The sequence below is a fragment of the Pleurodeles waltl genome, chromosome 6 (genome assembly GCF_031143425.1).
Source record: "Pleurodeles waltl isolate 20211129_DDA chromosome 6, aPleWal1.hap1.20221129, whole genome shotgun sequence".
Taxonomy (NCBI): domain Eukaryota; kingdom Metazoa; phylum Chordata; class Amphibia; order Caudata; family Salamandridae; genus Pleurodeles; species Pleurodeles waltl.
Genome location: NC_090445.1, coordinates 602,242,728 through 602,255,659, shown reverse-complemented (window position 1 = coordinate 602,255,659; position 12,932 = coordinate 602,242,728). Strand labels below are relative to the sequence as shown.

The 12,932-nt window shown below is 43.4% G+C and overlaps 1 protein-coding gene across 2 annotated transcripts in view; it reads right to left on the bottom strand.

Annotated features, from left to right (window-relative positions):
- The window catches only part of BAK1 (BCL2 antagonist/killer 1), a 168,109-nt gene that overhangs the window by 68,994 nt on the left and 86,183 nt on the right, over positions 1-12,932 (bottom strand). For both annotated transcript variants that reach the window (XM_069238859.1, XM_069238860.1), the window contains exon 4: positions 8,958-9,098. In XM_069238859.1, coding sequence (XP_069094960.1) covers positions 8,958-9,098 — 141 coding nt within the window. The remainder of the gene's footprint in view (positions 1-8,957; positions 9,099-12,932) is intronic.

The following is a 12,932-nucleotide window of genomic DNA, read 5'->3' as shown; positions in this document are numbered from 1 at the left end:
AAATTTTTCATCACAGTTTTTGCATTTTACTGGGATAGAGCCCATTTTTCATATTTATTTGTGCTTTCAACCTCCTTCCAGTTAGTGGTAAAAATGGGTATACAACCAAAGGTGGATCCTGAAAAGCTATGCATTTCTGAAAAGTAGACAGAATTCTGAATTCAGCAAGGGGTCATTCATAAAGATCCTTTAAGGTTTTCCTATATAAATTAACAGTTTAAATAAACAAACATTTTCAATTGAGTTGACAAAAACAGCCATTTGTGTCTGTGTTTTCATCTGTAATTTTTTCAAACTATGGCAAATTTTGTAAAGCAATATACTGTTATGTCTGCTGGACATTTCTTGCTGCAGGGATATAAAGGGCTTGTAGGTTCACCACAAACCTGCAGTACCCAAAGCCAATATCTGGGCTGCTTCTTGCAATGGTTTTTCATTGTGTACCGGAAATACAGTAATTCATGTATAAAATATACATAGTGAAAACTAGATGTGAGGGAAATCTATGTATTTCTGAAATGGGCACAAAATATGGAGTTTCCAAGCAGTGGTTATTTGCATATTTGCATATCTCTGAATTTGTGGGTACCCATACTAGCACATGAATTAGAGGGCATTTCTCAAAATGGCTCCTGTCTTACGCACTGTCTTACATTTGGAAGGCACAAATGCAGAGAATGACAATTGGAAATAACACTTGTTCCACTATTATGTTTTCCTCCACGTCTCCCGATAAAAATGGTACCTCACTTGGGTGATTAGGCCTGGTGCCTGTGACAGGAAACAGCCCAAAATGCAACGTAGAGACATCACATTTTACCACTGAAAACTGACACGTTTTTTGCAATGTGCCTAGCTGTGGATTTTGGGCCTTAGCACAGCTGGCACTTAGGAAAACTTAGCAAACCTGTGCATGTTTGAAACCTAGACACACAGGGGAATCCAGGATGGGGTGACTTGTGTGGCTCTAATCAGGCTCTGCTACCCAGAATCCCTTGCAAACCTCAAAATTGTTTTAAAAAACATATTTTCCTCACATTTCTGAGATGGAAAGTTCTGGCATCTGAAGGAAGCCACAAACTTCCTTCCACACAGCACTCCCCCCTGGCTCCAGATAAAAATTGTACTGCACCTGTGTGGGAGGCCTAGGGCCCGCTACAGGAAACTGCCCAAACTGCAACCTGGCTAAAGTAAATTTGTCCCCGCAAAACTCACCTGTTTTTGCAAAGTGCCTAGCTATGGATTTTGGGCTCTAGCTCAGCCGGCACCAGGGAATCCTAGGAAACCTGTATATTTTTTAAAACTAGACACCTAGGGGGATCCAGGATGGGGTGACTTGTGTGGCTCTCATCAGGTTCTGTTACCCAGAATCCTTTGCAAACCTCAGAATTTGTAAAACAAAAACAAAAAAACATATTTCTTCACATTTCTGTGATAGAGAGTTTTGGAATCTGCACAGTGCCACAGACTTACTTCCACCCAGCATTCTTGTATGCCTCCCGATAAAAATGGTACCTCACTTGTGTGAGTAGGCCTAGTGCCTGCAGCAGGAAACGGCCCAAAACGCAGCATGGACACCCCACATTTTTTCAACGTAAAACCGACCCATTTTTTTGCAAAGTGGCTTGCTGTGATTTGTGGGCCCTAGCTCATCTGGCATCTTGTGAAACCTAGCAAATATGTAGATTTTTGAAAACTAGATACACAGGGGAAGCCAGGATGGGTGACTTGCATGGCTCTCACCAGGTTGTGAGGCTCAGAATGGCCAGCAAACATCAAAATCTGACTAAAAAACACATTTCTGCACAGAGCCACAAACTTCGTTCAACCCAGCATTTTCCCAAGTCTTCTGATAAAAAGGTACCTCACTTGTGTGGCTGGGCCTAGTGCCAGTGACAGGAACTTATCAAACCAAGGGCATTGGGAGCCCTTGCTTGGGGGCTCCTAAAGACATCAGTTGGATACTTTCCTGTCTGTAGCACTAGGCCCGACCACACAAGTGGCGCAGCACTTTACCGACAGAAGTCAGGCAATGCAGGTGGTAGGAATTTTGTGCAATCTTGCAGATTCCAAAAGTCTCCATCATAGAAATGTGAGGAAAAATGTGTGTTTTGAGTAAATATTTGAGGTTCCCAGGGCATTGTGGGTAAGAAAATGGTGTGGAATGGATGCAGCACACACCACCCTGAACTCCCCCAGATGTCTAGTTTTCAGAACTGTCTGGGTCTGGTAGGTTTTTCCAGGTGGCAGCCTACACAAGCCCAAAAAGTGCAGATGTTCACCATTGCAAATGGGGTGATACTGGGAGCTAGCCAAACTCTCCTCACCCACTGTTAAAAACAACACCCAAAAGAATCATATAGCCTCTTGCTTGCCATTAAGATGAGATGCTTTAGTCTGCAGGGGAGCAGAAAAGCTATTTCCCCATTTTTGAGGGGGCAGAGGTGGGGGCATGGCCATGCCCATGATGGGCAGCCCTCACCCTACAAAAAAAGTAATCCTTGGGATCTAGTGTGCTTCCTGCCCTCTCGGGAGGGGCGGATAGGGATCCACGTGGTCTTAAAGACACGAAAACCAGGGGGCACAAAGAGTTTACCTGGTGTCTATTGGGATTTCTGCCCCCCAAGGGGACAGATGGGTGTAATTGGGGGCTGAGATAGCCCCACGAGCATTAAAGCAGTGAAAGAATAATCATCTGATCGGCTCATTTCACTTTCATTGAAATGACATCAGTGCACCACGCACACAATCGCCATTACACTTGAAAAAGAAATGCATCGCGTTGTTGGGTAAACTCTACTCCCGCGCCTGAGGCGAAGAAAAAAAAAAAGGAAATCCCTCTGCTGTTTACAGTAGAGGTATTTTGCACTTGTGTGATGAGGAAAGAATGGTTCCCTCCTCAACACACGAGGACCAGTACGCATGACCGAACAGTTCCATCATGCGCACCAAAGGGGTTAAAGAATGATGCAAGGATGTTGGGTTTTGGCCGCCCAATTGGCGGCAGTTCCTAGTTTATTTCATGACAGGTATTTTATGTTCTTGAGGTTATGAGGTGGGGTTGGGGATACTATTGTCTGTTTGTCCTGCACCAGACAACAACAAGCATACAAGTGGTCCACATTAGGTCTGGTTTGCCTCTCACAGTAAGTCCCCAGCATCACATCCACACAACTCATGACCGATCCAGTTATCAATGAGACAGAGGGCATGGTCCATGTTTTGACATGAAACGTCAATTGCATGTTATATGCTGTTAAACGAGAGGCGGTTCTGAAACAGGCAACACAATATGCTGCAGATGTGCTCCTCCTACAAGAAACCCACTTGGTGGGCAATAGATATCCAGTCTTTGCTCGCATGGGATACATGCAGGTTCATCATGCTGGGTTCACCAGAGAATTACAGGGGGTGGTAATCATGTTACATCAACGCTTTCCTCTAGTAGTCATTAAGGTTTTGCACGACAAACTTCCTAGGTAGACGGCAATTGCCAGCGTCTATGCCGCCGCCACCTCTTACACCAGACTTTTTGATAACTCTGGGGGCCTTAGTGATGCAGTTTGCAACTTCAATGTGGTAGTGGACTGGGAGTTGGACAGGACTTCCAGGGCTGGGGGTGCAGGTCGTGGGCCATCTCTCCTAGCAAAGTTCCTCAAAGCCCTAGGGCTGTTGAATAAGTGTTTGAACCTACTCCTATGGGACTGGGGATATATTTTCTAGTCTGAAGCCCACAAAGTCTAATCAAGAATCGACTACTTTCTTCTCCCTGCCTCAGAGTCTCATTGGGTCAAAGAGGTACACATCCATATTCCTGGTCTTTCTAACCACTTCCCCTTGGAAGTGCGGCTGCAGCTTGGCCCGCGGCCTTCATGGCAGAGTTGGAACCTTAACGCATAGTGGCTACAGCATGTGGAAACACTGCCATACAGGAATACCTGGAGAAGAACAACGGCACAGTTGAGTCTTTGGTGTTGCTTTGGGAGGCAATGAAGGCCACAATCAGGGGGCCATCATTAGCCATATCACCTGCCAGCAGTGGAAGCAAAGGCTGGAAGTGAGTGGCTAGGAGATTCGTATCCAGGAACTGGAGGCGGCTCATGGCATGCCCGGCTCCTCCACAGCACTGACAGATTCCCTCCCCCATCAAAAGGTGCTTTGCCAGTTACTCCTAGATGAAGTCCGGAACGCTTGGCTTGCAACCCAGTGCCGTATATATCAATGTAGTGACAAAACTAGCAAGGCCCTCCACTTGATGTCTACTAATGTGGAGGGCTAAACACTTATTGCATATATAACCGACTGGGGTGGGGGGGGTTAGTGGAGCAGGGGATTAAGCCATCTATAGGAACTGGTCCTCTTTGCAGGGTCACCCCCAAACATTTTTCCTTTTGTCCTGCACTTTTTGCTGAATTTGTTTTTGTCAGCCTTAAGACTCTGTTTACTTTACCACTGCTAACTCCTAAGGCATGGTCAACTTGGTTTATACCAATGGTATATTTAGTTTACTTAAAAGAGCTTATGGTCAATAAAGCTAAGTCCTCCAATTACCCTTTAAAATGCTCCCCATCAGCGCTCGCTTGGGCAGACAGCATACTGATCCTTCGGGAGGGTTTCAAATATCTGTGAGTGTATGTAACCGATAGCCCCGATCGGGCCTAGGAACACAGTATACAGCCTCACCTGGAGCGAGTATCCCGGGACTTTGGGTTTTGGAAGACAATGCCGCTCCATATACTTGGATGCTCTCCTACATATAAGTTGGTCATTCTGCACTACCTGGTATACCCACTGCAGAACTAACTACCCATTCCCACTCCTGTCCTCTTTCTTTAAGTAACTGGACTCATTACTGTGGAACTTTCTTTGGAGCCACCATACACCGAGGACTGCCCTCATCAAATGTTACAGATTCCTGTATTATGATGGCTTTCATACTACAGGGCCTCCTTCCTTATTGCAATTAATGAATGGTAGTGCAGCAAAACACCGAACACCACATATCTTACAGAGAGATGGGCAATGCAGGAGATACACTTACTATACGCGGGCCCATCAGGATGATCTCACGTCGACAACAAAACTAGCCCCTCAGATATGGAACAACACAAATAGGGCCCTTGTGTGGGGGAGACTTTTGACAAAAGAAACCCCAAAGGGGCACAGAACCTGGGTGCCACAAGTCACAGTCATGAAGAAATTCAAATCATATAAAACCATAGGCATTTTGACAGTGGGAGACATATGGGCTGATTCTAACTTCGGCGGGCGGCGGAGGCCGCCCGCCAAAGTTCCCCCACCAAAATACCGCTCCGCGGTCGAAAGACCGCTGAGGGTATTTTGGGATTTGCCCTGGGCTGGCGGGCGGCCGCCAAAAGGCCGCCCGCCAGCCCAGGTCAAATCAACCTTCCCACGAGGACGCCGGCTCAGAATTGAGCCGGTGTAGTGGGAAGGTGCGACGGGTGCAGTGGCACCCGTCGCGTATTTCAGTGTCTGCATAGCAGACACTGAAATACTTTGTGGGGCCCCCAGGGGCCCCGCGGCACCCCCTACCGCCATCTCCCGCCAGGAACAGGATGGCGGTAGGGGGTGTCAGAATCCCGCTCCACCGCCATGGAGGATTCTGCAGGGCAGCGGGAAACCGGCGGGAGACCGCCGGTTTCCCGCATCTGACCACGGCCGAACCGCCGCGGTCAGAATGCCCTGCGGGGCACCGCCGGTCTGTCGGCGGTGCTCCCGCCGACCCTGGCCCCGGCGGTCTCAGACCGCCGGGGTCAGAATGACCCCCATAATGTTGGGCACTACACCGAAATCCTTTCTGAAGCTGCAAGCCGACTACAACCTACAATGCTCACAGTTCTTTCTGTATCTGCAACTCTGCCATGCCCTCATTCAGTATGTCGGGGTGCTCACCGACCTGCCACAATACAGCCCCATGGCGAATAAAATACTCATGGGTGACCTTGCTAGCCACAAAATCTCCCAGGCATACTGCTCACTGGTGATCAACTGTTTATTCCTTTAATAGTCTACAAAGGATGTGGGAGGGAGACCTGGGATCCCTCACTGATGATGAGTGGAGGGAGGCCTGTACAGCCTCTTGCCTCAAAGTTTAGTGTCATACAGTGGAAATATTTCCACATGGTCTACTACATGCAGGAGAGGCTGTGGAAGATGGGGGTGATTGCCTCTCCGGTGTTCCTGTGCTGCTTGATGTAACAGGGGGACCTGCTCCACACTATTTTGTCCTGTGAATGGGTGACCCCTTTCTGGGAGGTGGGTACTGTCATGCCTGAACTGGGTGTTAATGTTGGCTTTGCCGCGGGATTCCAAACTTGTTATTCTTCATGTCTCAGAGGAGATAAGTAAGGGCAGATACTGCACCACTCTGTTGTGGCTGGGCTTAGTGTTGGCAAAAAGGGCTTGGAAAAAATGACCTTGGAGCGATGGAAGGCTGGGCTGGATCACTACATGAGACTGGAAATTCCTATCTACAAGGTTAGGGGTTCCCCTCTTACACATTATAAAATATGAATGGCACAGTATTGTGGTATTACTATCCAGAAAGTTGCCCTTTACTGGATGAAGAAATTCAGATGTACATACCTAAGGCCTAAGATGAAAAATGTAAGCGAGCGGAAGCCAAAGGAAGTTGGACACGCTGTAGGGTGCTGGTCGGACATGGAAGGGTGAGGGTATATGTCTAGTATTTATATGCTGGAAGGTTTATATCGATGGTTCAGTTGACTGAGAGATTGCTGATCTGCATGTCCAGATGTGTATTCGTAAAATGAATAAGATATGTTATAAAAAGAAAGGGTTACAGCTTTCATACAAAGCCACCATAAGAAAAAGCTGAAGTCAAGCAACTTATTTGGGATTCACTTTATAAAGCGGGACCTTCCTGCTGTAATAAATCAGGCTTTAAATGGATGTAATACTATAAGTATAACGTAGTTTACTCTCCATTAACATAGCAAACATAGGAATGGAAATCTTAAATTCAAATATACAACATACAATATATTTCAATTTAGATATTTATTGTAGCTAATTAAACATTCAGGGGGTTATTCTAACTTTGGAGGAGGTGTTAATCCGTCCCAAAAGTGACGGAAAAGTGACGGATTTACCACCAGCCGTATTACGAGTCCATTATATCCTATGGAACTCGTAATACGGCTGGTGGTATATCCGTCACTTTACCGTCACTTTTGGGACGGATTAACACTCCTCCAAAGTTAGAATAACCCCCTCAGTTCGCACATAATATAATCAACATAGAATCAACCAAAAAAAATATAATACAACCCCCTAACCTAAATGAAACATACATATATGAAAACATAAATAACATACCAGTAAATACGCAAAAATAAACAAATAACACAGAACCAACAAAATCACAGAATAGTATACATACAAATTTACAACCGCCTCATACATGAGAGGATATTTGAACAGCACAATAAAGTTACTGCTTTGATGCTACAATTATGCGTTGTAGTTTAGATTGTATAAAATTCAACATAATAGCAGCCAATTCTAGGTTATAATTTCTTGATTCAAATTCTCGTGTTACAGGCCTGATGGTAGCCAATCCTGGTCAGGGCTTCAAATTTGCCAATTTCAAACACTTCATGCCAATGTTCAAGACATGCCAATTTACAAGCCGACGCGCGTTTCGGTGAGTGAAGAAAAATATAAATACACCTTCATCAGGACTTTATGATTCAGTATAATTGGCATACGTACATCTTGTAATCTGCCTTAGAAATTATCTATTGCTCCTCGAGAGATCATCGTGCTGGTCATAGGTCCTGGATCCTGCTGATACTGTTAGCAAGCTGTTCCCTACAAGTTTGGTATCCTTGTGGGTTTCCCCTGTGGATTACGTTTTTTAAACCATGTGAACTTGTAGAGTGAGAAAGCATAGCTTCATTTAGCTATATCCATGTGTTAGTCCCTCATTTTGGACTACAAATTTGAAGTTGGAGAGTGTTTAATCCAGCCTGTAAGGGATATCTGAGTTCTTTCATTTCTAAGGCAGATTACAAGATGTACGTATGCCAATTATACTGAATCATAAAGTTCTGATGAAGGTGTATTTATATTTTTCTTCACTCACCGAAACGCGCATCGGCTTGTAAATTGGTATGTCTTGAACATTGGCAGGAAGTGTTTGAAATTGGCAAATTTGAAGCCCTGACCAGGATTGGCTACCATCAGGCCTGTAACACGAGAATTTGAATCAAGAAATTATAACCTAGAATTGGCTGCTATTATGTTGAATTTTATACAATCTAAACTACAACGCATAATTGTAGCATCAAAGCAGTAACTTTATTGTGCTGTTCAAATATCCCCTCATGTATGAGGCGGTTGTAAATTTGTATGTATACTATTCTGTGATTTTGTTGGTTCTGTGTTATTTGTTTATTTTTGCGTATTTACTGGTATGTTATTTATGTTTTCATATATGTATGTTTCATTTAGGTTAGGGGGTTGTATTATATTTTTTTTGGTTGATTCTATGTTGATTATATTATGTGCGAACTGAATGTTTAATTAGCTACAATAAATATCTAAATTGAAATATATTGTATGTTGTATATTTGAATTTAAGATTTCCATTCCTATGTTTGCTATGTTAATGGAGAGTAAACTACGTTATACTTATAGTATTGCTTCCCTGTGTGTTACTCTCTGTATCTAGCTCAGGGACCCTGCTTAGATACGAGGATTTAAATGGATGTAAGACATTTCATGAGTGATGCCAGGGGGTACTCTAGTTTGAACTTTTTTGATCTCTTCCAGCAAAGCTATTATGACTGAGAGTAAAGGATAAACTGTAGATTAACTAAATGTACCCCCTAAACCTCCTTAGTGAAAAAGAAATCATGTTGATAAAATGTTATATACATATTATGTGGAGAGATGCACACATTTTTTTTTACCTGGATGCAATCTTTGTGAAGTACTTGTATGCATTGTCCATGTCTGGCCGCAAATCTAGTATCATGTCCTGAAAGTGACTTTCATAGCGTATGTTGATGTCATCACCAATGACGGCCAGTCGCCTGCCCACATCGATAGTGCTGCAGAAACAGGGTAATGGAATAAAAGTAGGCAAAGTCAGGTATTTAAACTAGAGTCCTAGCACATTCCCTACATAACTCTCAGGTAAAGTGATTTAAATGTGATATTGCTGTCCCATCATTTAAGAGTGTGATTTTGCTGGGAAATCAAGTTATTACATAGGAGAAGGGTTTAAAAAAATAGACATACAGTATAAGCTTGCTTCAAGACCCATATTCCTCACTGAAATTTGAGGGATTCCCAAAGTTGGACGTGATAGCGAAGAGCATGGTAATATCGCCATTAACAACTGGCAACTTAGTAACTAGCTACTAGTGCAATGCCTACAATTCAAACCATGAAATAATAATTCCACAGAAGAAACAGGTGAAATTCCCATCCCTTAAGAGGGAAGCTGGGGTACACTATCTATGCAAGCAGGACAGTTTCTCAAGGTACACTCTAGTTACCTGACTAGGTAAAGGGCGCTAAGCCAATTAACTAGTCTAGCGACTCTTAACCTTCTTAAACAGGAAACAGATGGGAGCACCCTGCCTCACACTCTAGCATGCAGTGAGCCCATTGCATCATGGTAAATGTAGTACAAGTTCGTTTTTACTCCATTAAGTAGTCTTTTCACCTTAGTGGGTGCAGCTAGTGCTGTATATCTCTGGACACGTGTTTCTGGGTTTAGCCCTTCATCAGCAGAGAGCAGCTTTGTCTGTGGGGTTGCTGGAAATGCTGTGAAAAGTCCTCTCAGGTTTCTGTACCACTCACTGGTACGCAGGTGCTTCTACCAGAGCTCGTCAACTCAATGGCTCAAAGGAGCCTTCTTATCAGGAAGTGCAGGCAGTGTGCTCCCTCTCTTTGAAACTGTCTTTTGATGGCTCCCTTGAGCCACGGCTGACGAGCCTTGGGAGGCACCTGTGTGCCATGAGCAGTACTTAAACCTGAGAAGAGATTTGGCGGCATTTCAAGCAATCCCCTAGTCCACGCTGCTCCCTGCTGATGAGAGGCTAAACCTAGAAACAAGTGTACAGGGATATACAGCACTTTCTGCACCTACGGAGGCGAAAGACTCTTTTAAAATTATGAACGGACTACGAATCAACTGCATTTACGATAATGCTTTGGGGTTACACTTTGTAGCTGGAGTGCAGGCAGTGTGCTCCCTCCTTTTGAAACTGTTTTTTGACGGCTCCCTTGAGCCACGACTGACAAGCCTTGGGAGGTACCTGTGCGCCATGAACAGTACTTAAACCTGAGAAGAGATTTGGCGGCATTTCAAGCAAGCCGCTAGTCCACGCTGCTCCCTGCTGATGACGGGCTAAACCTAGAAACACGTGTACAGGGATATACAGCACTTACGGCATCTATGGAGGTGAAAGACTCTTTGATCGGACTACGAATCAACTGCATTTACCATGATGCTTTGGGGTTATACTTTGTAGCTGGAGTGCAGGCAGTGTGTTCCCTCTCTTTGAAACCGACTCTTAACCTTTGGTCAGGGGACCCCTGGGGGTCCACAATGCCTACTCTAGGCGGCCGCAACTGCTCAGAAAATTAAATAATATCAACAGATTAATAAAGTGTATGTACATAAAGAAGCAAAATGTGAAATTTAACAATTTAAAATGTTCTGTAAATGTGAAGGAATTTGAAATTGGTATTGAGATTGGTATCGTCAGATTTATTCGTGGGAGCAGTGCAAGTGCTTGAAAAAGGATATAGCGTGGCATCAATGACAACAGATGGCCTCAATTACATTTAGAAAAGCTCCACCCTTCGTATGAAAAGTAACATTTTGATTTGTTTTATATTTGTTTGTGAATTAAATAAAATACTTCATCATTTGTGTATTTGTTGTTGAATGCTTCTTTCTGTGTTGTTGTGTTTTCTACATATTTTAGGCTGTGGCCACAGGCTTCCAGTAATGATTAAGTGGGGTCCACAAAAGTCAAAAGGTTAAGAATCACTGAACTAGTCTGTTAATTCAAATGTTTTAGCCTAGTTTGGGTGCATTTATGGCGACCAAGTGAATTGATAAAATAAACATGAGTGAAATACAAATAATGGTAATACAAAATGACAACTCTGTACTCAGTATAAACTTAATAAAAGTTACAATGTTCCCATTGGCTACCTTTGCCAGGCTGCAACAACTACAAAACCATAACAATTGGCACCCTTGCCAATCTAGCCGACAAGTTTACCAACTCAGTGGCTGTCGCTACACTTGTAGCCATCAGACTGCAGATGAAGAGGTGCAGATAGAAAAAACAAGACAACATATTTTCTCCATCTACGTACCCACGATCTGGAACGACATCTCGGTTTTCATCAGGACTGTCTCAGCCCAGCTCCATTCTAGGAAGCAGCTGAAAACTAAACTCACCTCTTTAGAACATTACATCATGATGCAGTAAAATTTGACCTTCACACTTAGAAACCAACTATCCCTTTAATCACATGGTCCCTGTGCCTTTCCTTTGAACTTCTACTGCGCTCCATGGCCTTTTGGCTATGTAAGTGCAAAATACATACTTATATTAACAAAGGTATTAAAATATTACTAGTAAAGAACTATTTTTTCTGCTTCATCATGGTGCAAGAACAGTATTCCATAATTTGCCTGCCTGTGCACCAAGTCTTCTACCCCTTTAACTCTTTTAATTTTTTATATGATGAACCTGACTCTGGTAACAAATTGAATGATATAACTGGTTTGAGATTTGGCTTGGGGGGCCAAGCAGACAACCTCGAACTCAATTTCATGGCGGCCTTTATTCCAACTCATGCTTTTTAGTACCCTACTTCTAGTTAGTTATACAAACAGTAACTTTTGTATGGAGCTTGCATCTACTCTAGGTGGAGCCCTTTTACCAGATTATTGTCACTGTTTGAAGCAGGTTTATGCACATACATAAAATTATTAGATAGTAAATGCAAAAGTACATCTCAATTTCTTTTGGTTAGAACCAGCTTATACACTGATAGTAGACCTTTATGAACAATGGTGCACATGAAGATTATTGCTTTTAATTCGATTTGCAGTAAATCAGAATTCATTTTCTAGGTTGAGCATAGCAGCGCGCAAGCGCTGCTTTTCCGACGTGTTGGTATGTATCTGGGCTTTTAACCGCATGCTCATCATTATCACTCGTTCATGGGCTTGCCCTTTCAAAATCCTTTATTTATGTTGGTAAATGCCTTTCGTTTGTCCCTCCCTGGGGCGGTTTGGTTACCGCCTTGGACATCGCCCCTTTTAAACATGGATAATTGCACTTTTGCTGATAGGTTTAACTGTGAACAAACTTCTTTTTCCTTTTGTGTGCTGCTTCACGCTGGTGCTGTGGCGCTTTGAATCGGCTCACTTCTGTGAAACTGTATAACTTTTCATTTTCAATTTATGCGGCAAGAAAATTCCAATTAGGAGTTTGCAACGCTAACAGCTCTAACTCGAGCAAATGCGAGACCCACTGCTTTGCAAATGCTTGTTTTCGGTTGTACAGCCAGCATGCATTTTGCTACCTGACGACACAAAGGACTGGGAATTTTTGAAGACTCTTGTAATCAGGCTGTCCCTTGTGTTTAGGGAATATGGCTGTTTCCTCAGTTTGGAGAGGATGGACTAATAGCTGGTAATTATTTATTTCATGTTCAACTTAAATTTCTAGTTTTTCAGAAGGAAAAATCTTATTAGTGTAGGGCGATCTTCATACAGTGAGTGGTAAAATGAAGGAGCACCAGTAAATATCTGGCAAATGACTGATCGGATTCATGCCTGTCTTTTTCTCAGGGACGACGCTGAGTCTTAGGCAGTCTGTTCTTCAACCCTAAAAATTGAAATTTTG